The 22,786-nt window shown below is 41.2% G+C and overlaps 1 protein-coding gene across 1 annotated transcript in view; it reads right to left on the bottom strand.

Annotated features, from left to right (window-relative positions):
- Positions 1-10,536: 10,536 nt before the first annotated feature.
- mrrf (mitochondrial ribosome recycling factor) overlaps positions 10,537-22,786 on the bottom strand; it is a 25,465-nt gene continuing 13,215 nt past the window's right edge. The window contains 4 exon segments of the mRNA XM_034095630.1: positions 10,537-11,236; positions 11,734-11,893; positions 13,614-13,705; positions 17,174-17,292. Of these exon segments, the coding sequence (XP_033951521.1) occupies positions 11,159-11,236; positions 11,734-11,893; positions 13,614-13,705; positions 17,174-17,292 (449 nt within the window). The 3' untranslated portion in view covers positions 10,537-11,158.

Raw genomic sequence — 22,786 nt, forward strand, 5'->3', positions numbered from 1 at the left:
CCTTTGGGGCGATTTTCAAACAAATATCAGACAAAAGGAGTGGGTGATTGTACCAACAGACCGTCCGAGAAGTATCTTCTCCAGTTTTCTTGGTGAGTGAAATTCTAGTATTATTTAACTAATATGTTAACAGTGTTAGCAGAAATGAGCAGGGGTCAATGTTTCTGCTTATTAAACCGTTACTGTAACGCCGTAATTTTTGGCAGTAACTAGTACTCTAACGCATTACTTTTTAAATTCAGTAACTCAGTTACCGTTACTACATGGTGCGTTACTGCGTTACTGCGTTAGTTTTTTTTATATAGTCAACAGCCAGGTGAACAGAGATGAGAACAGTACTTAAAGAGCCTGTGACAGCATCCCAACAACTGTTGTGCAATGAAATATTGGGCTACTAGTAATCTCGAACCGTCAGTTTAAAAAAGAAAAAGCGATACCGTTTCGTTAAATATCAATAATTTCGAACATCGCGGGGAAATTCCTTCACTCATTTTGAAGTTTTGGGGGAAGCCGGAAGTGACGTCAATGCGGGAACGCTTCGAGAGCCAAACAGGACAAAGTGTGTTGTGTCATGCGTAGAAATGGTGAATTACTGAGTTTAGGCACGTTAATAACGTTTTAATGAAGTTGACTACAGTATATTCATATTTGTCAGTGCTTTCATGTCAATTCGGCGACATAAACATAAATGATCGTGGTGAAGATGATGATTACATTAGGATTAAAAATCGGGAGTGAGAGCTGCTGAATTTCCTCCTGTCGGATGTGATATAAAAACAAATCGATTATTTTTGTGGTTATAAACTCAAGTGGATGAAACTACATTTATTAGTGCTTTCATGTCAATTCGGCGAACATATGATACATTAAATGATGAGTGAGGATGATGATTAAAAATCGTTTGTTTGAGCCGGTCTGCATTTACTGATGAGAAAACAAACCGATGCTTTTTGTAGTTGTAGTAGTACACCAACGTGGATTAAACGTGTGGTTTTTTTACCACAATGTTGGGGAAATTAATGGATAAAATGCACGGATTATTATTATTATTCCCACTCCGATCGGGACACTAGGTCCACCGTTTCCCCGCAGCGAGGCTCCCCCCGTTGATAGTTTACGTGGGCTGGGTGCAGTGGCGGACTGGCCATCGGGACGAATCCCGATGGGCCGGTACCGAAGTGGGCCGGTCGGATAAGTAAGTAGCACATCCCCCATAGGCGGCGCGTGAGGCTCAGGTTTGAGAAGGCTAAATAACTTATTTTACCTGACGCTGCCCAGGTAGGTCTATAGAAAAGAGATCCACTCAGTGTGCGGAGTTTAAATCTCCCAAGTCATATTACAGGATAAAGAAAATACAGTTTAAACTGCCGTATGCAGAGAAGACGCCGACGTGTCGCACTTATCATTCATATTACATCATCAATCAGATCATCGATCATATAATATCATAATATATCATATATTTCCTTATCTGAGTCAGCTTCTCCACCCTCATCTGGCCGTGCAACACTCACAGTGTCACAGACTGGATGCAGAAGTATTATTTAACACATTATGTTGACGAAACACTCGAGACAAATGTAATTAAAGTCAGATCCACTCGTGTCTTAGACGTGAACGCGCTCTCAGCTGGAGAGAGAAACCCTGGCTTGATTTACCGAGTTGATAACCAGCGTCGTAGGACCGCTTAGCGAGATCTCGTTTGTTAGTTTGTTGTTGTTAGTTTGTTTGTTACTCAAACATATCCAGGGTCTGTTGAACTGGCTTCGTAGTACAGGGCACAGGTGGCTAGCAGCGCTAATGTCAAAGACACAGACATTATACATTATATTTGTATTTTACATCCCCCACTCCCCCCGTTGACAGCTTACTAGCGGTACCGAAGTGGGCCGGTCGAGAGTCCCGGGATGATTTGTAGTCCCATTCCACCACTGGCTACATGACCGTATGATCGCCCATATTGACGCACCTCATTCCTAAACTTCTAACAGATACAACATAAACGGATCCTTCAGCCTCATATGAGCTCTCAGACACGTTCAACATTAACCTGTCATCGCTGTCTGAGCTTGCTGCTGTGTGCGCCTTCGTGCGTTTACATCTGACTGTATATATATATAAAGGTTTACATGCAGATGCTGGGATCCTGAACGGTGCAGCTGGAGCGCTGTGCCCGCAATGACGTCACCCATCATTTGGCGGGACTTGAAGAATCCGCGAGAAGATCCAGAAAATTGTCAACATTGAAGGCAGATTAATGGTTATCAAAGTACAAATATCCAAAATCAGTTCAGTAACGGTTTTCAAGGGGACAATATGTACTCAAATTGATGGGTTTGGATGATGGGGGAAAACCGTGTCACAGGCTCTTTAATTACAGTACTTGAGTAAATGTACTTAGATACTTCCTGTGTCACATGCGGAGACGGGCTGTGGGCGTGTTTGTGTTGTTTACTAACAAGACTCATGGCGGCGGCGGAGCTCAAGTCTAGTTTCTCCACCTGGAGATATTCTCACTATTTCACTTTTGTCGAGCACAAAGAAAAGAACGTTTTAGTTAAATGTAAGTTGTGTCCTGGCGGGTCAAAGAGCCTATCTACTGCCCAAACCAGTCATTCAAATCTCTTAAAACATCTGCAAAAACAACATGCTGGAACGAAGCTAGTAGCTAACACCACAGAGACTCAGCCGACGCCACTCCACCTCCACCTAAGCAACAGCGGCTGGATTTTAACCGAGGGACTGCTATCCAGGGAAAAGTCCATAAAGCCATCGCACGGTATGTTGTAGAACACATGCAGGCTATTGCTACAGTGGAGTCACCCGCTTTCAGGGAGCTAGTTAGCATGATAGCATGTCCGGGCGGCACACAGCATATGGGACGGAAAACTTTTTCCAACTACCTGGAGAAAGAATATACAAAAATGTAAAGCCAGCTAATATCGATGCTATCCAGATTGCATATAATGCATGTCAAGTTGATCAATAGATTGTATTATTCTCCAATGCAATAACAGTACTGAAATTAAGGCTATAAGGGCATTAATATAATGGGAGCCTTTTTTTAAAGTAACTAAAACGTTACTTTTCACAGTAACGCATTACTTTTTGGTGTAAGTAATCAGTAAAGTAACTGAGTTACTTTTGAAATGAAGTAACTAGTAATGGTAACTAGTTACTGGTTTTCAGTAACTAGCACAACACTGGTCACTATAACTGACTCAACAATTGCAACTGTGAAAACGGCAGACAGGGTGGATATGGAGGCAGCGGAAGAGTTTTTGTTCATCTTTTTGGACCTTCCAGATGTTTGCAATCTCTCTGCATACAAGGAAGCAGCAATCTGTTGAATCACAGGCTTCATGAAACAAGATGAAAAAGGGGGATACCAGCATGCCTTGGCCACAAGCAATGACCTCAGATGACTTGGTGCAAAGATGACTGAGGACAGGGGCCATCACCAGGCATTACTGCAGTTTGTCAAGCTACAGAACTATGCTCCCTGCAGCTTAAAAAGACCAAGGAAGGGGAACACAACAGCAGCCAATTGCCCCCGGTTCCTTGTTCTGACTGGCTTGAGTCTTTTCCCGCAGCTGCACAGGCATGATGTGATAAAGCTAGATGGTTTCTGTTTGGGAATGCAAAATGTGATTAAATCATATAGCATGGTAGAAGAAAGGTAAAATCAGAGAAGGCATGGTGTGGAAAAATACTTAAATCTTTGATGACAATGACAATTTTGATGGAGAATAAGAAAAAATGTTTGTGGTTGGATTTCAAACCTGCAAAGATACAACATAGTTTTGTCAGTAGGTTTGTGTGTTTAATATCTGTTGTCTTTTCTTATAAATGTGTGTGTATTTGAATATATATGTATAAAAACTGTGTTAGCGATTATATGTTTTAAGTCAGTAGCCTATTGATCACAGCGATCTCTTTTAAGGTGAGTGTTTGAAAAATAAAAATATTTAATTAAATTAAAGTAAGTTTAATAAACTGCAACTGGTGTAAATGGCACAGGGTATTGATGATTAGAAAGTAGTTAACATTAAGTTTATTTTTTATCTTGTTTAATATCGTCAAACCCTATTTCTGAACAGTAAAACATGTAGTGTTTCATCGCTGCATAGTTTCACTAGATGGTGCCATCCTCCTTTTGATGCAGGCTCAGTGTGAGAGCTGTGCATGATTTCTGATGTCTGCTGATTATGAATCATCAAGAAATTATGTTAACTAATGCGGAATTAAAGGGTCATATAGAAAAAACCCATTACATGCGAAAAAAATATTTTTGATGGAGTCTTATGACAAAGATCATAAGGTTAGGGTCAACTGAGTTAACTGTGTCACTCCTTTATATATGTTCACTATTTCTGCGTTTTTAGAAGTCTTTGCTATCTTCTTGCAATTATCTGCGTGTGCTTGCCTTACTATTCATGTATCTGACTCTTTTACAGGACTGTCCTTCACAAAAGACAATAGCAGCATTTGACAGCTTTCAACTTTTTTTTTCATGCTTTCCTCCTCTGCTTGATGATATTTTACTTTGGAGCTGAGAAAAATGTATTTATTGGCCATTTTGTGCCAAACATACAACTGCTTCTTCCAGATGTCCAGGATATTCTCATCATACATTACATCGGAGAACCAAATGCTACCCCTGAAACTTCACCCCCAAACATAGATGCTGCTATACCCCATCCCAACACGCACACACGTGCACACACGCAAGCACCCACACAACATAAGAGTTAACCCCATCAAAAACGACGGTCTCCTACATGCGCGGCCCCCTTTTCATTTCCTCCTTTAACCCCCCAGACCAAAGAGGCGGTTTCATCATTTGGTAATTAATATTCTAGGGAATAGGAGAGCATCAGGAAACAATTATTCAATAATGTAGGAGGCACGCTGTGTCCACACATAAACACACATGCACAAGCACATATACATCACTATGATCGACTCTTCCAAAGATCAAGTTTCTCTCATACATGAAACACAACTGGAGTAAATGTTATGTGCTGGGTGGAGGGTGAGATCTTCTAATGTCAGCTTTTACGCAGCCATAAAAGAGTGACGTTTTAGAGTTTGTTAAGCTGATGCAACAGGTGATAGTTGTGCATTCAGTCCTTCAATGCCTTTATCAAACTAAGTAAATAACCATGATATGTCACCAGGGTGGGTATAAGACTAGCTAAAATTGTATAAAACGGTAAGGACACGCAATATAGGGATTGTAAATTAAAGCACCAAAAATATTGTTGAGATTATAGACAAAGGGCAAGATATGAGGGGACAAATTCTTAAATATGAAATAATACGCCATGACATAAAAGAGCACAAGACATCCTTTAACAACTTTTCCATCTTAATTGCTGTAACTGTTAAAATGCAGATATGACATGAGATGATTATACATGAGACCCCTGTTGATATGATATATAGTATACTATATTATATATGGAAAACACTTCAAAACATCTTCTTGTTATACGCAACATTTTGCTCCCTAAATTATATGAATATCTTTGTGATAGAGAAATTAAAATGTGTGTACAGACAGATGTGTATAAGGAGTGAAATGGAAATCAATGTCATTCCATGCTAAATCCGGACCACTGTAGATGTCAAAGTGGCTTTGTGGTTAGATTTGGCAGATTATTCACAGCTTTAACCACCACTAGATCTCACTAATAATATAGGTGTCAAAAATAATGCCAGTTAAAGACATAGACAAAAAACAGATTTTTAATTTCTTTCCCACATATAGAGTACTGTAAAGTGGTGGGGCATATGTGCATGGTGGTGTGTGGATTCAAGCCAAAGGATGCCACAGTTGGGTTATCACTGAAGTCTTACACACGAGTAAAGTCTGCATCCATATATTCTCCGCTGGCTCTGACCTAGTCTGTCTGGTAATTGGGATCAGATGAGTGGCAGCAAAAGCGAGGCGACCTGGGTTTTCCGGGACCCACACTAACCTGGAAGCATTTATTTTATGGAAAAGATGTTTAGTTAAAGTGCAGAGCTGCAGCCCAGCCCCTCTAATGACTCTCCAGCTCTCTTGCCCGGGCCTGGAGACAGAGCCCTGTGATGGATACGACTGGTGAAACGGGGGCACACACACACACACACATGAACACATGCTTCCATCACCGTGCACCGTGATGGATATGACTGGTGAAAGCTCTGAACACTGTTTCCTGAGTCCTTCACTTCCTTCCTCCCAGGCCTCGGTCGGCCAAGCTGAGCCGCGTTTCACTAGACTCGAGCCGGATTGGATTGCAGATTAACTGACTTCCTGTCCAATCCGTTGGCTGCGTTCATCTGCTTTCCAAACGGTCACTTTTATTTATGAGCAAGCGGTGACGTTATTGAGGATGAATGAGTCTCTTCAGGATTGATGAGATCCTGGGGGGGCGTTGTGGATTTACTGAGAAACAATGTTTTTTAAGAAGTGTATTGTGGAAACAATTTGGGGAAGAATATTTAAATGTTTTCCCAAATAATGACTCAATGTAAAAATAGCAAAAGAGAGGTGTGTCTTGTGCACGCAGGCTTCTCCTTTCATTCAACAGCTTTCATCCGTATGTGAAGTTCTTTCTGGACTACAGCACATCACAGCTGGATTGTCTTAAACTTGGTTATTAGCTGTAGGATTAGCTGAAGTAAATCCTCCATTTCCTTTAAAAAAAATAAAAAAACAGGTGGCATGTGTATATATTTGAGTACAGATGCACCAAGTAGAATAATTGTTCTTGATTCTAGTGCCTTATTCTGCCTTAAAAAACTCCTTTAGATGTGTTGGAAACGTATCGACATAATGCCTATCCAATAACATATTTTTAAATAAGTTAAACTGTCTGAAAACATGACATATGGCCTGAATAAAAAAATATATACTTTTGCAGGGACAGAATGATTTATTCCTCGTTGTTGTATCCTAATCAACCCAGCTTTAATTTCACTTCTTGAAGCAAAGATACTAGACATTTTCTACTAACTATTGCAACGTGCAAAATTGACAGCAAAAGGAAAGTATTTTTGGGGGAAATATTGCCCATGACTGATAATATATTAAATCATTTTTATCAATATAAAAAAAAAGTAGGTCATAGAAGATACCCTTCCGTCTTTTTTAAAGGTTTTGAAGAAGGAATATATTTTTTTTAATTGGGTCCATTATCATTCCCTCCACTATCTCATCACTACAGGGATCCCCACACCTCTCACCCTCCTCCCTCCTTCTCTCTCTTTCTCCCTCTCTCCCGCTGGCAGCCCTTGATTACACTTGTCTCCTGGGGGAAGGTTTAAACTCCTCAGAGATAGTAATATCGAGGGCACTACTGGCTAGTCACTTCAGATCAGGGCGGGGGGAGGAAATGGCGACGGACATAAAGCTAAATATATAATTCCTCCCATGCCGGTAATCACGATGTCCAGACGATTCGAAATGACAGTTTAACCACTTTAGACTGAGGAACGCTTTGTTCAGATTGGAGAAGCAGGAGGTGTGTGTTGGAGCGTCTGGTTGGTCCCTACGACGTTTGGGGAGCCTCCTCGTGAGTACAGAGGCTATCAAAAGGGGCCCGTGTGGTCCTTCCTAAATCAGGGGAGAAAGAGTGCATGTTCCTCTGAGTTAAAATGGCTCGCAGACTAGACAGGAGCAATTCTGCCAATGACTGACATGCCAAGAGCTCCGGAAGGAAACACTCTCACCGCCCGGTATTAGTTTACCTGATTATTAGGATATCCAGCTTCCTCCTAAAATGGCCGGCCATTTCCCTGTTAGAGGCAGTAAGAGCACCCACCTGGATTAGCCCCTAAACGTGGTTGGCATTACACCAGGCGCAACAAGGCCGCATGCCACACAGCTCAACCAATTACATCTATAAATATTAATAGGCTAATCTGCACATATTCTTTTCCTGCGAGCCTGTTGCTACATCCCTGAAAGGGTCACAGATACTCTTACGAACATCAAATCCATTACTTTTTTCTTCTTCAATTTGCATATGCAGAGATTTTTTCGCTCAAGACAGGCTCTCTCAATGTCAACGTCCCCCCCGTCCCCCAATCATCACATCACAAGAGGAGAGTGCATTCTGTATTCACGCTCTGATTGGATCCTTGATGAGATCTTCAGGGTGGCTTCACACACTCTGACGCTCTTTAGGTGATGAGAAGAGGAAGAGAGGGAGAAAAAGACAGAATAAGAGGTGTGTGTGTGTGTGTGTGTGTGTGTGTGTGTGTGTGTGTGTGTGTGAGATCTGTCCTATTCTGTCTACTCTTGAGTGGTGGGCTCTGTCTCTGCCCGGCTCCTCAGCGGTTCAGCTGCTGCAGGAGCGCCGCAGCTCGATGTGTAATCACAGAGTCACAGAGAGAAGAAGAGGAATCATATACATTCATTATTTTTGGTCTATTATGCACAGAGAGGCTATACAATATAATGTAGGTCTTTTTGAGAAACTACACCATTGTATCGAGCTCCTCTCAAAATATATGAATAATGCAGTACAGAAATCTGCATGAAAAGTGGAGATATTGAGAGGTAGAACAATGCTAAGAGAGGAAGAATGAAGTTAGAGAGGACTGAAATAGACACTTGAGGCATTTTGATTCTTTTTTCCAATGAGTTGAAATTGTACTCTTCTGTATCTGTATGTGTGTTCTAAAAAAAATAAGGGGAAGAAATTGGATTCAGTAAGTGCTCTGCAAAGCACATACTAATATTCCCATTGGGGATTTAAAACAAGACTATAGTAAAAATAAATAACAAATTCTTCCTCTTACAAATAAAAACTGGAATTCATAAGAACTGAAAGTAACGGACCCCTGCCCAATTGAGTACACCCCGGGGGTTTTGCTGCTTGAGCCATGTTTGGTGTGATGACTATTAGCTTACCGAGGCTAATGTTAGCAAACCTGAATAAAACTGACATTACTGAGTTCACTGATTTATGAACCTTCTCTACTTGTCCTACTGTTACATTACAATTTACCCTTCACCATTGTCCTGTTAAAATCACCCTTTGGCAAAAGTTTAAATAGTCTTGCTTGTTTTTTTTTAATAAAACAATTGAAATTTGTGGTTGATATTTCTTCATGGCTTGGGTTTTTCCATTACAATTTATGTCACGCAAAAATTAATGATACTTTTTGAAGAAATAGAGCTTTATAAAGAGCATCTTGGGAGTACAAGCTATAGATTTAAAATGTGTTAGTGGTTATCTTTGCTTAAATGCAGCGGCAATGAACAGAACACTATCAAATCCAACGTGTACTGAACCAATTCAGACTTGTATATTTTGGTGAGGAATTGCCAAAAGACACACCACGAGTACAAAGACAAAGCTCTATTGCTCACACACACACACACACACACACACACACACACACACACACACACACACACCACACCACACACACACACAACACACACACACACACACACACACACACACACACACACACACACACACACACACACACACACACACACACACACACACACATACACCAAAAGGCAGTGCTAGTAGTAGTAAACATTTAAAAAGAAAAAACGGGGGGTAATTCACTTGATAAATGTCAACCAAAATGAAGCTATCAGCTGAAAGCAATTTCCTCGTGCTTGCCTGTGTTCTGCGCCAGGGATTTTCACCCCTCCATCGATCATGAAGCTCTGTTTTAGGCCAAGGTACACAATGCCCTCAAATTGCTGACATATGGACCCAGAATCTCCACAAAAACCTGCCATTTCCACCCCACCCCTCCTCTGTCCCAACACAGCCACTCCTCTGCTAAACTCTTGTTTATCCAACGACTCCGGCCCATTTAGGCCATTACAGCAAGGCCATTCAGGGAGACAAATAAAGAAGACAAATCTAATAAAACTACAATGTGTAGTTAACACCAAATATTACAAAAAACACCATGAAATCTGCATAGTCATATTTTATCCATTTATTTAATCCATTAAAAAGACACCAAACAGCATTCTGATTCAGATTTAATTAGTGGCGTGCAATGTAGCCCCACTGTAATCAACAAACCACCGAGTGGTTGTAAGAGCAAGTGTGTGAGGAAACTCTTAAATTAAACCTGTCTGCCATGTGGGCTGCCTGCGACCAGTAGCAGAGGAAGCAAAACAAACCATGATAAAGACGAAGACACGGACCACATAATAGTGCGGAAAAGCTTCTAGCTGGTGTAAACAGCGGAGGGATGAAAGCAGAGCCGTGTGTGTTGCTGTAGGCTTCTCATTCATACATTTCTTGTTATCCATGCACTTTGAACAACGGCAATTCCTGAAAGTGGCTTTAAAAGTGCAGCTTTTTAAAGGACAAAGAGGTCCAAGTGGACAACATTAAAGTTTGTTTTCCTAATGGACAATTGTGGTGCCAGCAGCCAGGGTCTGGAGGTCTGTACACAGGAAAAGTCCATTATCACTCTGACTAATGGAGGAGGGGGCGACTTCAAACCAAAAGTGGAGAAAAAGAAAAGAAAACAAAAGAGAGAAACATGACGCACATGGTACAAAGTAGATTTTATTTAATGGAGCCCATCAATAATGTTACTTTTCCGACGTTATTGTCGGTTGAGTAGCCGTATTATCAATCCTAGATGATGGCAGAAATTAAAGTTGTTGTTTCTCTCAAGTTTATTTTTGAACCGACTTTGAATCAATGTGAAACAAATGTTTGGCAACATGCTAATCATATCCTGCGTCTCTGGAACAAACCGTCTCTCCCCTTTTCTCTCGCTCTTGCCACCAAGACAAAGCCGCAACCAGTTTACATTCAGACGGGTGCGCTTGTTTTATGTAAACAGACAGCCCTTGTGGCAAAGAGTTTGATTAGGAGGAGGCCCGCAAATCCCATTAAAAGTCCATTCGTCCCTCGTCTGTGTTTGTTTGAAGACAGGAAGAGTAACAAGGGAGGAGGGATGTGACCGGCAGTCTGTCGTTGTATCCGTACCAATTTCTGTTTGTGCACTGACGGTTAAACCCAGATATCCCACAGCAGCGATGTATCTCCCCAATGCTAGTGAGTGTATTATTAACCAGATATGAATGGCATATTTCCCCTCTTACATGAGTGCATTTGAAGTTCAGCTATAACAAAATAACCAAAATAAGACCTTTTAATCGTCACAGTCAGCCTAGCAGCTCCTTGGTCTTGGCTGCAAGCTGTTTGTCGATGTCCAACGCCATGTTGTCCGCCATCTGCTGGATCTGTCAAAGAAGAGGAGGGAAAGATGAAAAAAATACACGTTCACCTCCCTCTATTGTATGTCTGGTAAACGGACAACATTATATAGCTGAAATAAGACAGAATATGACTGGGCTTATGATGAATTTCCCTCTAATTATTTCAACTCTTGGACTTGGACCCGCTCCTGCCGCCACTGCGTCAGGCCGTTGTGTCCTTGGGCAAGACACTTCGCCTGAACTTGCTCCTGTGGGTATTGTCCACAGTGACCATTGCATGTATAAAAAATATGTGTAATGTGTATCTGTAAAGCGCTTTGAGCACTGGAAAAGCGCTATAATAAATGTAAGGAATTATTATTAACAGTTTCAGGTCTTCAGGCTCCAATTATCAGAGGTTTTGAAAATCATCTCTTGCATCCAACAACACAACTCAACCTTCCTTAAAATATCCCTTCTCAGTCTGATCTATCGATGTAACCATGTGTATTAGAACTGCTGTCCTTCTCCATATCTCTTACCTGTTTCTCCACAAGACGTAAGGTGTCCTCCGATTGTGCATCCTTGGTCTTTTTGACTTGTGTGACAGCGTTGGATCGCACCCTCCTCAGTGAGTCTTTAGCCTTGTTGCCAAACTGTTTTGCCAGCTTGGCGAGGTTCTCCCTGTGTTCTCGTGTTACTCTACAGGGAAGGGAGGACATGAGAGAAAAGAACAAATAGTAAGACAGAAGTTGACATACATGGATTGTTCCAAGCAAGGGTTAAAACCATAGACTGTATATATAAGGTTAAAACGCATATGTCTCTGTACGTCGCTATGAAGATGACGAAGGAGAGTTATGCAAGTAAGTTTAGCTCAATGGATGTCAGTGGGTTAAAGTAGCAGCGACTCTTTAAAGCAAGGTTATACACTGTACCAAATTATGATATTAGCTAATGACTATGATATTTAGCTTTCAGTGTTGGAGAAAGTGTATTTTCCTACTTTTAATTGCTACAGGAATACAAGATAAACAAGATGCCTTTAAACTACACACAGAGACCTAAAAAGAAACGGTTAGTCAGACTCTTTTTAAACACAGAAAACCAAATAATAAAAAATGCATTATGTCAAATAATAACAACCTTACTTACTACTTAATGTTAAGGGCATGTAAGCATGAGGTCTAATTATTTCAGTTCTGACCCGTGAGTCCATCTCACATTGACTTGCTGAGGGACACAGACCGGAGCTAAGACGCTCGTCATCCCGACAACTTTGTATTCACTTTGCATTCGTTAATCACTCAGAAAATCATACTTCCCATTTCACTCTCCCTCTTTGTCTTTAATTGGCTTTTTTCTCGTTGTTTTTGCCTCTGGGACTATTTGCAAACAATCCAAGTGTGGCGTCTATTTACCACAAACAATACGGCCTAATTACTGATTCCAGGGCCAATCAAGGAGCGCCTTCTCTTTGGAAATGCAAATGTGGGCTTGGAGCGTGCCGAGACTGATTGCAGGGGGAACGCAGCCTGACTCTTGTGTCCCTCCTCTGCCAGACTAACACCTGCTGCTCCACGCGTGCACACACACACACACACACACACACACACACATGCACCCAAATGCACATAAGTACAGATTGGCATTTAGACATGTATGGGCAGATATGTAAAAAACAAAACATGATAAACACACAAAGTAGTTTAGTGAGTGAGTGACGGATAGTTTTTCGTAAGATTGTTTGACTTGGCAGAGAGAAAGAGTGACCCGGCCCTCACATCAACACACTCGCGGTCTCTATACATCTACAAACCAAAGTCAATAAATCTGTCAGTTACAGGGGTTCAAAAGCAAGAAAGAGACTAACTGTAAGGTTGTGGTCTAGGATTTGCATCATGTATTGATATTCTTTTGAGTTATTGGTATCTTATTTAGTTTATAAAATGTAAAATGCATTGCAATTATTCTCAATTCCAAAATGTAGTTTTGCCATATCAAATAATCTTGGCCTCCTTAAGAGGATCCATGAAATACCATTTTATAAATTGATTACTTGATTTATCAGATCCCCTAATTTGTTTCATGGTAAATACTTAAGTTAAGTGTATAACAGTGGGAGTGGGGAAAAAGAGGGATAACAAAAGAAAGGGAAAAGTAGTAAAGAAAGGATTGAAAGTGCAGAAAGCAGGAAAGCGATTCTGCCCTTGGGGGTTGTGTGTGTATGTGTATACGTGTGTGTGTGTGTGTGTGTGTGTGTGTGTGTGTGTGTGTGTGTGTGTGTGTGTGTGTGTGTGTGTGTGTGTGTGTGTGTGTGTGTGTGTGTGTGTGTGTGTGTGTGTGTGTGTGTGTGTGTGTGTCTATATCTATATATGTGTGTATGTGTGTATATGTGTGTATGTTTTAGGAAGAGACTCACTTGGGAACGGGCACCTTGATGATTGTCCCGTCAACCTCTGGGTTAAGGTTCATGCTACTCTCTCTCAGGGCACGGGCAGCGGCAGCTGTAGCCTGGGGCAAACACGACATAAAGATCAGAAACACACACACACAGACACGCACAGACACAGATATATGAATGTGTGCTTGCTGGTGTGAATGGAAAAGCGGCGCTACAACTGCAGGTAGTGGCCAGGCTCCAGCTGGCAACTATTAAGGTGTGGTGGGTTGTATGTTATGTGTGTGTTTGGCTGGGGTGTGTGTGTGTCAGGGGAAGCCGATGCAGTGTGGAAGTGCCTTGGGCCACTGTCAGCGCTCGGCCCTCTGGGACAGGACTGAGAGGTTGCAGGGCAATGCGGTGACCCACAGTGACCTCACAGGACTGTCTGCGGGTGTTTGTGTATGATACATGGATACACACACACAAAAACACACATGTGCTTTTGAGTTTGTGTGAACACATTTAAAGTATTTTCAAAAATAAAATCATCTTATTGCTTTTAATAGACGTGGGCAATGGTTATTATATTGAGGTGAGCACATGAATATTTACATTCACTTAAACTAACATTAAAAGAAGTGAACTTTGTGTTTGTTAGGGAACAAGTGATCTAGTGTCAATTTGGATACTAGGCAGAGACGACATTGATATCTCAACCCATAACAGGATCAGACAATACATGTTAAGAGTCTAAGAGTCTTTAAGAGTCTCCAGTCTACAGTTGGTCTACAGCAGTGTTTCTCAAACTTTTTCATACCAAGTACCATACCATACACTTAACCAATAAAAAAACACTCGCGGACCACCTAACTCCACAAAAACACATCGTTTTTTACAAATCGCCTGAAAATGGTACAAATAAGGCAACATGTGTGATGAAGGTGTTTATTTGGGCTATATCATGCAATCGAAAGTGAAACTTAAGCTCGCTCCATTGCGGAGATATTCCCGCGAGAGTGCGGAAAACTTAAATAAATGAATGTATTTCAAATGTGAAATTGTACCAATATACTCACGGACCACTAGGGGGCGCTCACGGGCCACCAGTGGTCCGCGGACCACACTTTGAGAAGCACTGGTCTACAGTCACACAATACTTTAATATTAAAGTGGCTTCTTTGGAATTCCATTTTAAAGTATGTTTGTATTTTTTTGGCAGGCATGCAGACCAGCAGGCAGAGGGACAAGCTTGCATGTTACTCTGGTGAATATTAAAACAGTCTTAACATATGCGACATAAAAACTTGATCAGACAGACAAGGCAGAGGAAGCCAAATCCTTTGAATTACTGAAACAAAGTCACACTCCTCGCACCAGTTCTGCAACCGCATGACAATTCCCATAGCTGATCCTTACAAAGTGTGCAAATGCGAGGAAAAAGCACATCATTTGTTTTTTTTCTACTCCATTTCTAACCTACTCTCCATTTTCGACAGCTCCTTCTGGCCTTCTCCGCTGGGAAAAAAAAAATGGCAGTGAGATTAAAGGAATTTATTTGCGCGCATTAAATTAATTCATGTGGTTTCTTTTCCTTTGTCAAATTCATCCGGAGCAAAGGCCTCTGGGTGCGCTCTTTGAGTGTGGGGTGATAGATTCAGCCCCTACCTATGTTTGATCGTTCTCAGCATCGAATTCATCACCGTTTCCTCTCTCCCGACGACCACTCCGGTGGTTACGGAAAACCGAGGGGAATTTCTGTGTAAAGGCCGTGCAGGTTCTGGTTAATATGTTCGAGAGGAAGAGAAATTACACTGAAGTTTCACATCAAACGCTTGACGGCCCGCTTCAAAGCAAAGAGGCGAGCGGGGAGGAATGTGTGCGAGAGTCTGCGTGTGTGTGCATGTAAAATAAAAAGTCCTGAAGAAAATGATTTATGAACAAAGTGGTGGGATGCTTTAACATGCAAACTCTTCCTAAAACACACACACCAAATTGGTTCTTGATCTAAGCCTGCTGGTAGTTGTTGTTAGTTCCACCATGCCTTCCCTGGCTGCTCTTAATGAATGAATGGAAAACAATGCTAGGGCCTCTGGAGTGCCTGGTAATGGATAGGCATCATTATAAGCCTATTAGCTCTGGGTACTGAGGACTCACCTCTGTGTGGGACATGGGCAGCGCAGGGCATGACATTGTATCGTGTGCATGCATGAGTGTGTCTGCCGGTGTGTGTGTGTGGTCTGCGGTCGGAGTTCCTGGAAAGAAAATAGACTCACAGCAAGACCGTTCAGGCTGAAGAGTAGATTTCCAGATTTAAGATACTGATAAATGCTTGGATTTACATGTTTTGTGATGCCGCTACAACACAGAACAAACAGGTGTAACCACACCTTTCAGATTCACAAAAGGTGACCGGTAGAAAAATAGAAGCTGGTTAAATATGGTTGGAAGAACTTGTTTTTGTTTATAACAAACAGGTGGTTCTCCAAAATAACAAACTGCCTTTGAAAGTCATCGAAGCTTAAAAAAACGGTTTTAAACAGCAACAGATCATGTCGGTTTTACTTCCCTTAGAATGTAAATCTGTTATTGCCTCCACAGAGTATTTTATGTTGCTATTTTGTGTTTTTAGCCATGTAGGGCTGGCAATGCCGGGCGGTCGGATTCTTTGGTTCACACTTGAAAATATCTCACCAATCTTCATTCCAACCCTGACTTGCATGCCATTACATTTGCATTCATACTCCAGTTAGGATGAATTGTACCAAACATATACGTAATGTTAGCATGCTAATGTGCAAAGCTAAGATGGCTGTCATGATACAAACATTATACCCGTTTAAACATCAGCATGTTAGCATTGTCTTCATGCTAACATTAGCAGTTAACTGTATGACTTTATTTTATTTGCGTAATCATAACTGTGGGGGAAACCGCTTCACTTGTATTAGCATTCATTATTCTTAATCATCTAAACATATTTTTTAAATAAGACCTTAGACAACTAAATCTTTATTCATGACTTTTTTGGGGATATATAATTCAGTCTTGTGTAACTGCTAAAAAAGCACATTAACATTTGCCAGGACACCAGAAGGTCTTAAAATACAAGACGCCCCCTCTGACTAGCAGTGTTGTATGATCTAAAACGGAAAAGAGGGAAAGAAAAAGGAGTAGAAAAAAGAAAATAATCCATTCCTTCCTAACCTGGGGGTAAAATGAGGTCATTTCCTATTCTGTGAAAACTCACACACAGACAGAACCACATCCCAGTGCGCGCACACACACAGTTTGGGTTCATGCTGCTATCTTTCACAGCGGAACAAAGGCCTCCTCGAGTGATCAATCAATTAGCATCTGAAACACAGTTGGAGAGAGAGCGGCCGCTCAGGTTTCATTTGTACAGAACTGAGGGCTTCTAGAGAGTTCTGCTCTGGCTTACTTTTCCTTCTGCAAAAGGCCATCTATCTGTCTTTCGGATCTTTGTGGTCTTGTCGGATTATTTTTATAAAGCTTTTAGTTACAGCGTGCTAGTCTGCGTGAGACAAACACATACGTCTAGGAAGAATCTGTACGTGTGTTTGTGTGTGTGATCGTCTTACCTCTGGAAAGCTGCTCATGTTGACCATAATGAGCTGAGGGGATTTCATGGAGACCTGTCCCAGCTGGTTGAGAGGGAACTTGCCATCTTGTGTCGTCACCACAATGTGATCTAGAGCTCCTAAACAAAAGCACATACAAATACTTGTTAATTTACCTAATTGTATTAAATGTCCCATGTCATGCTTTTCCGGTTATTACCCGTCCCCTTGTGTGTTATGTAGCTTTTTCTGCATGTAAACGGTCTGCAGACTCACAAACCCTCAAAGTACACCCTGTAGCGAGTAAAACTAACACAGAAAATACCTGTCTTTGCTGCCCCAGAACGCCTCGTTGGAGATTTTTATTTGTTTCTTCCTGGGTACAGTGACGTGACCATACCCAAATGGACCAATTGGTGCAAATGGACCAATCCGTGGAGCTCCACACACACACACACACACACACACACACACACACACACACACACACACACACACACACACACACACACACACACACACACACACACACACACACACACACACACACACACACACACACACACACACACACACACACACACACACACACACACACACACACACACACACACACACACACACACACACACACACACACACACACACATCACACACACACACACACAAAACTTTTACAACTCTTGGTGTGTTGCTATTGTGAGCCTCTCAGATGGGGGTTGCTTCAGCCCCCTCAGCACCCCCCCTTCCCGCGTCCATGGTGCTTAGGCTGAGTTTCGCGATGTCTCGCTGTCCTCGCAGGACCCCACGCAGCAACCAGGAAATGACACCAGTAATACAGCTCACACTGTCCGCTCCTCACACTGTCCGCTCCTCACAGCAGCGAGCCCCGCAACGTCCCGCCAACACGGCACCCAGACCCCACGCATCAGAACAGAGTGGGCGTCTGGGCGAGCTGAACAATCAGAGCACAGTGGGCTCATAGGGAGGGGGGGGGCAGGAGCTCCAACAAGCCGTTTAGGACAGAGAGTGAATACACATACTATAAAGAGATGCTGTATGAGAAACCAATGTCATTTCGGAACATTGAACAATGTAAATCTATTCTAGTAGTCCTCCACAATGGAATTATGATCAGTAGAAATGGCCATGTCATGGGACCTTTAAATATATTGATATTCAAGGCATTTTGTTGCAAGGTAGACACCCTGATTTTGTGTGACTAATCTACTAATTTCATATGCCAATATAAAACACATATCAAAATAGCAATACACATTTTATGCTGCGTTTTATGTATATTTGATTAATTAAAATAAAAAGGTAATATAGGTCTATTTATAGTTGTTTACATGTAAACGTTTCTTTGGGCAAGATATTGAAGCCCAAATATTAGGTAGAGCCATTGGTGTGTGAGTGTGTGTGTGAATGTTTATCGCTCCTGAGCAGGAAGCAACTTTGCCAGTGTGGGACAAGAAAAAAAAAACGATATATCTAAATGCAGTCAATTTACCGTTTACTCAAAACATTCGACATTTTGACTGTTATTTCATATCTACAGTTACTTTCATTTTTCATAAATTGTATTCATATTTGTAAAATATATGTACTGCGAGGCATATATCTTTCTAACAAAATGCGTAAAAAAGAAAGATTTGTCTTCTTCATACCTTGAATTATTATCAGATTTATTTTGCTTTTATAGATAAATATTGGCGGGTCCCAACTATCTAGTATTGGTCAGGCTACAGCTTTTCTAGTTTAATGACACTATTTCCCTGCAGAGTTAATGAGTGACAGTATGTTTTCCTTAGAAAAGACAGAATAACAACTAAACACACAGACAGATGATGCAGGAGCCACAAACTGCAGGAGCCACAAACTGCATGAGTAAGAAATAAACCCTCAGTTAGAGTGTTAAGAGTTTCCATGATCTACTGCCTCTTCACTGTCAACACAGAGAGACAAAAGTTGGTTTGCCAACAAGGGTCGACTTCTGTCCTTTCCTCCCTCTCTCCCTTTACTCCCTTCCTCCCTCCCTCCACCCTCTCCCTCTCCTCCATCTGGCTAACCTCAGATGCAGTTGTTTCCTCCTTCTCCACCTCTGCCTTACATCACTCGCTCACTGCTTACCCAGTGGGGTGTGTGTGGTAAAGTGGGGGTGAAGGGGAGGTGAGGCAATAGTGTAATTCTAAAGATTCATTTATCATCTGATTTCAAGGGCGAGAAAAAAAAGAGACCAGAAGAAATAAAAAAGTTGGTGCAAACTGGATGGCCCACATACCAACTGCCTGGTAATTAATCTGTCTCCTTCTTTAAATGTATCTCAGTGTATATGCAGACTTTTCATGTCAGTATCTATGACCTTATGACTGTCCGTCTCTTTTACTTGTGCCTTGACAATGAGCACCTTCACATCTGCTAACACTTTAGGAGGGCAGACAGACAGACAGACAGACGTTTCCTTAACTACAAAAGTGGAGGGTGAGGAGGGGCGGAGAGAGAAGACGAAGGTCAGAGGACGATGGCTAAGGAAGCATTTGACAAATCTCTTCATTATCAAAATATTGCAAATACCAATGCAGTATTATCTGGTGGGAATAGTATGATATAAATATACACTATACTTTTTCTTGGTTATTAAACAGGCCTTTTTATTTGTGTGGCGCGTGAGAATGAATCAAAACAGAAATATTGTGTTCCATGAAACAAAACAAAAATAGCTAAAAAAGTCTGAAAAGCAGTTTGAACTGCAGAGAAGTTACAATCAGAATCAGAAACAGACTTATTACCAAGTAGGTTAACACATAGGAGGAATTTGACTTGGTGTCATGGTGCATACATAAAGATACATACAAATAAAACAAAAACACAGATAGAAAACTATTTTAAGAAAACTGTAATAACATTAAAAAATATAAAAAAATATAGTAAAATATAGCAATATTCACATTGAATATGCAGGGCTCGACAGTAACGGTTGCCATTGGCAACCATTCAGAAAAAATGTCAACCACTTCTTGGTCTTTGGTTACCATCAGTGGCAACCAGTTTTTAAACATAAAGAAATAAGGGCAGCAAACAGCAAAATGTGTATTAAGAGTGATATTTCATTATTGTTGTGACTAGTCGGAACCTGATACTTAAAGTGGACCTATCATGCTATATTTGAAACATATATTGTAGGGCCATACCTATATAAAGTATATACAATTTATAAAAAAAAATTTTTTTTTCAAAATACCAAACAGATCCTGCATTTTAGCCATGCCTCATTTCGCTATATTTGCTCTTTCCAGCCCTGTCAGGGGGATGATTCTGTGAACTGCAACTGACCACGCCCCCCTGCAGGAGAGGGGAGTTGGCAGTTACTTTGGCATTAGGGCAGGGATATCTAGATACTTTCTAAGGTTTGACATAATGAAATGTGCTACTTTTAAAGCAAGCAACGATGTTTTCAAATCTGTAATCAAAAATCTCCTCAAAAACGCTATCGAAGCAGCTCCTGCCGTTGCTACGTTAGTTCAAACAGTAACAACGGACTATTTTTCTTAGCAGATGCATGTCAATCTAAATCAATACAACTATTTTTTAAATCAATAAAATCATTTTCTAAATCCATAAAAGCATTTCAATTAATATTGGGAGTCATGTCGTTACTTTGTTGAGAATGTGGCCATGTAATAAGCGGGATAATGTGCGGCAACGCGGTCATTATGGGGAAAATAACACCTCCGCTTCGCGTCGGGCTCCTGATCAGCCTGTCAGTGTTCTTTTCCCCATAATGACCGCGTCGCTGCACATTATCCCTTACATATGATTATATAGAGTCATTATTCATTTGTTTTAAAGCAGGAGGCGCAAACGCTTGCCTTGGGGAGGGCAGGGCTGCCAACACTCACGCATTGAGCGTGAGAGTCACGCAATTAACCCATATCTTACGCACTCACGCCACACTTGCCTTTCCTCACGCTAAGTTTTCGTCCAAAATAAATGTATATAAATATAAAAATAAAGTGACGGAACAGCAAACCGAGCGGTCTACGAAATGAGACGGTCTTCTAGCTTAGTTCAGTAAAGTTGGAACGATATTGGGAGATTCGGATTTCACGGATCAATAACTCATGAACAAAACGTTATTCAGACAAAAATTACATCTCCTAAGTACCGTGGTAAGGTTGACAACTAACTACAATCACATGTTGATCAAAAAAAGCCAATACGTGCCGTCCTCCGAGCTGGACACATTACATTGGTCTCTATCCGCAGCCGGAGAAGAAACGAGTGCTCAGGGACCGTCTGCAAAGTGCAACTCCGAAAAAAGAGAATACAATAATATTCAATCACTGTTATACAGCTTATTACTACCAAACTCACCACACACACCAATAGTCTCCTGTGTGTCATACTACAGCAAGGAGTTTGGAAGAATATGCTTTTGAATAATTTTGGGAAATATTTATAATGTAAAATCTTCAATAAATATGGCATCGTCTTAAATAGCTTTACTATTATACAGTATATTTCTACCAAACTCACTATTTGCATTGTTGTTGTTAGCATCTGGTTAGCTAGCTGCGCTAACGGATATTAGAAGCTGTTTCTAAAACAAGGAGAGGGAGAGCTCTCTGCTGTCAGACTGAGAGATAACTACAGCTCAGAGAGGTAAGGGACTCTCTGTTTAGATAGTTCACTTTAGTCTAGTTATCTCAGTGGGTCTCAAACGGTTTGGTCACCATTTATGAGAATAAATGAAAAACAGTTATGAAATACTATATGGCAGTAAAACAAGAATACAGTTTAAAAGGTGAGTGATTTGTAAAATATCCATAAAGAAAAAGAAAATCTGTTTACAGTTCTGTTTCCTATGGGTGTTGAGAGATGTATCCATAAATTCATGTTGCTCTCAAAGTGCACCAGGTTGATGCATTTAACTTCAATATTTAAAAAAAAATCTTCCCGCATCCCCCTCGGACCCCACTAAAGGAGGTGAGGACCCCACCCCACTTATAAATTAGCACTTTACCTCTGCTTACACCTATATGCCATTTTATATGCTGTGAGCTGATTATCGAGCCTTCATTGTAAGAGTCACGGGTACACCGTCTGTGTATGTGCGTATTCTAGGGGTGTAACGGTACACGGCACTCGGTTCGGTACACGTGTGTACCGAAGTGTACCGAACGAATATAACGTTAAACGTAAAAAATTGAAAACGTGAACAACTTCTTGGAAGTAATCGCAGGTGCTGCGTCGCAGCATTCAGAGTAATTTGCTCCCATTGTGTTCAACGCATAGAGCGAGCAAGTCAATTCATTGGACGAGCTGGTCAGAGGGATGCGTTCAAATGTAGTCAGTAATTTGAGGAACTGTCGAAATGGTGAACGCAGATAAAGTTGAGCTCGAAAATCCTCCAGCATCATTGAAGTCTCCGGTTTGGGAACATTTTGGTTTCGCAGTTACGTACAAGGATGACGGACAAAGACAGGTGGACCGAACCAAAGCTGTTTGTCGGCATTGTTCAACTAAAATTGGTTACGCGGCTGTCAATACATCAAACTTGCACACTCATTTGAAAAGGCATCACCCGAACGTGAATATCACCGGTACCAAAAGACTGAAGTGCAAACCCAA

The sequence above is a fragment of the Pseudochaenichthys georgianus genome, chromosome 12 (genome assembly GCF_902827115.2).
Source record: "Pseudochaenichthys georgianus chromosome 12, fPseGeo1.2, whole genome shotgun sequence".
NCBI lineage: Eukaryota > Metazoa > Chordata > Actinopteri > Perciformes > Channichthyidae > Pseudochaenichthys > Pseudochaenichthys georgianus.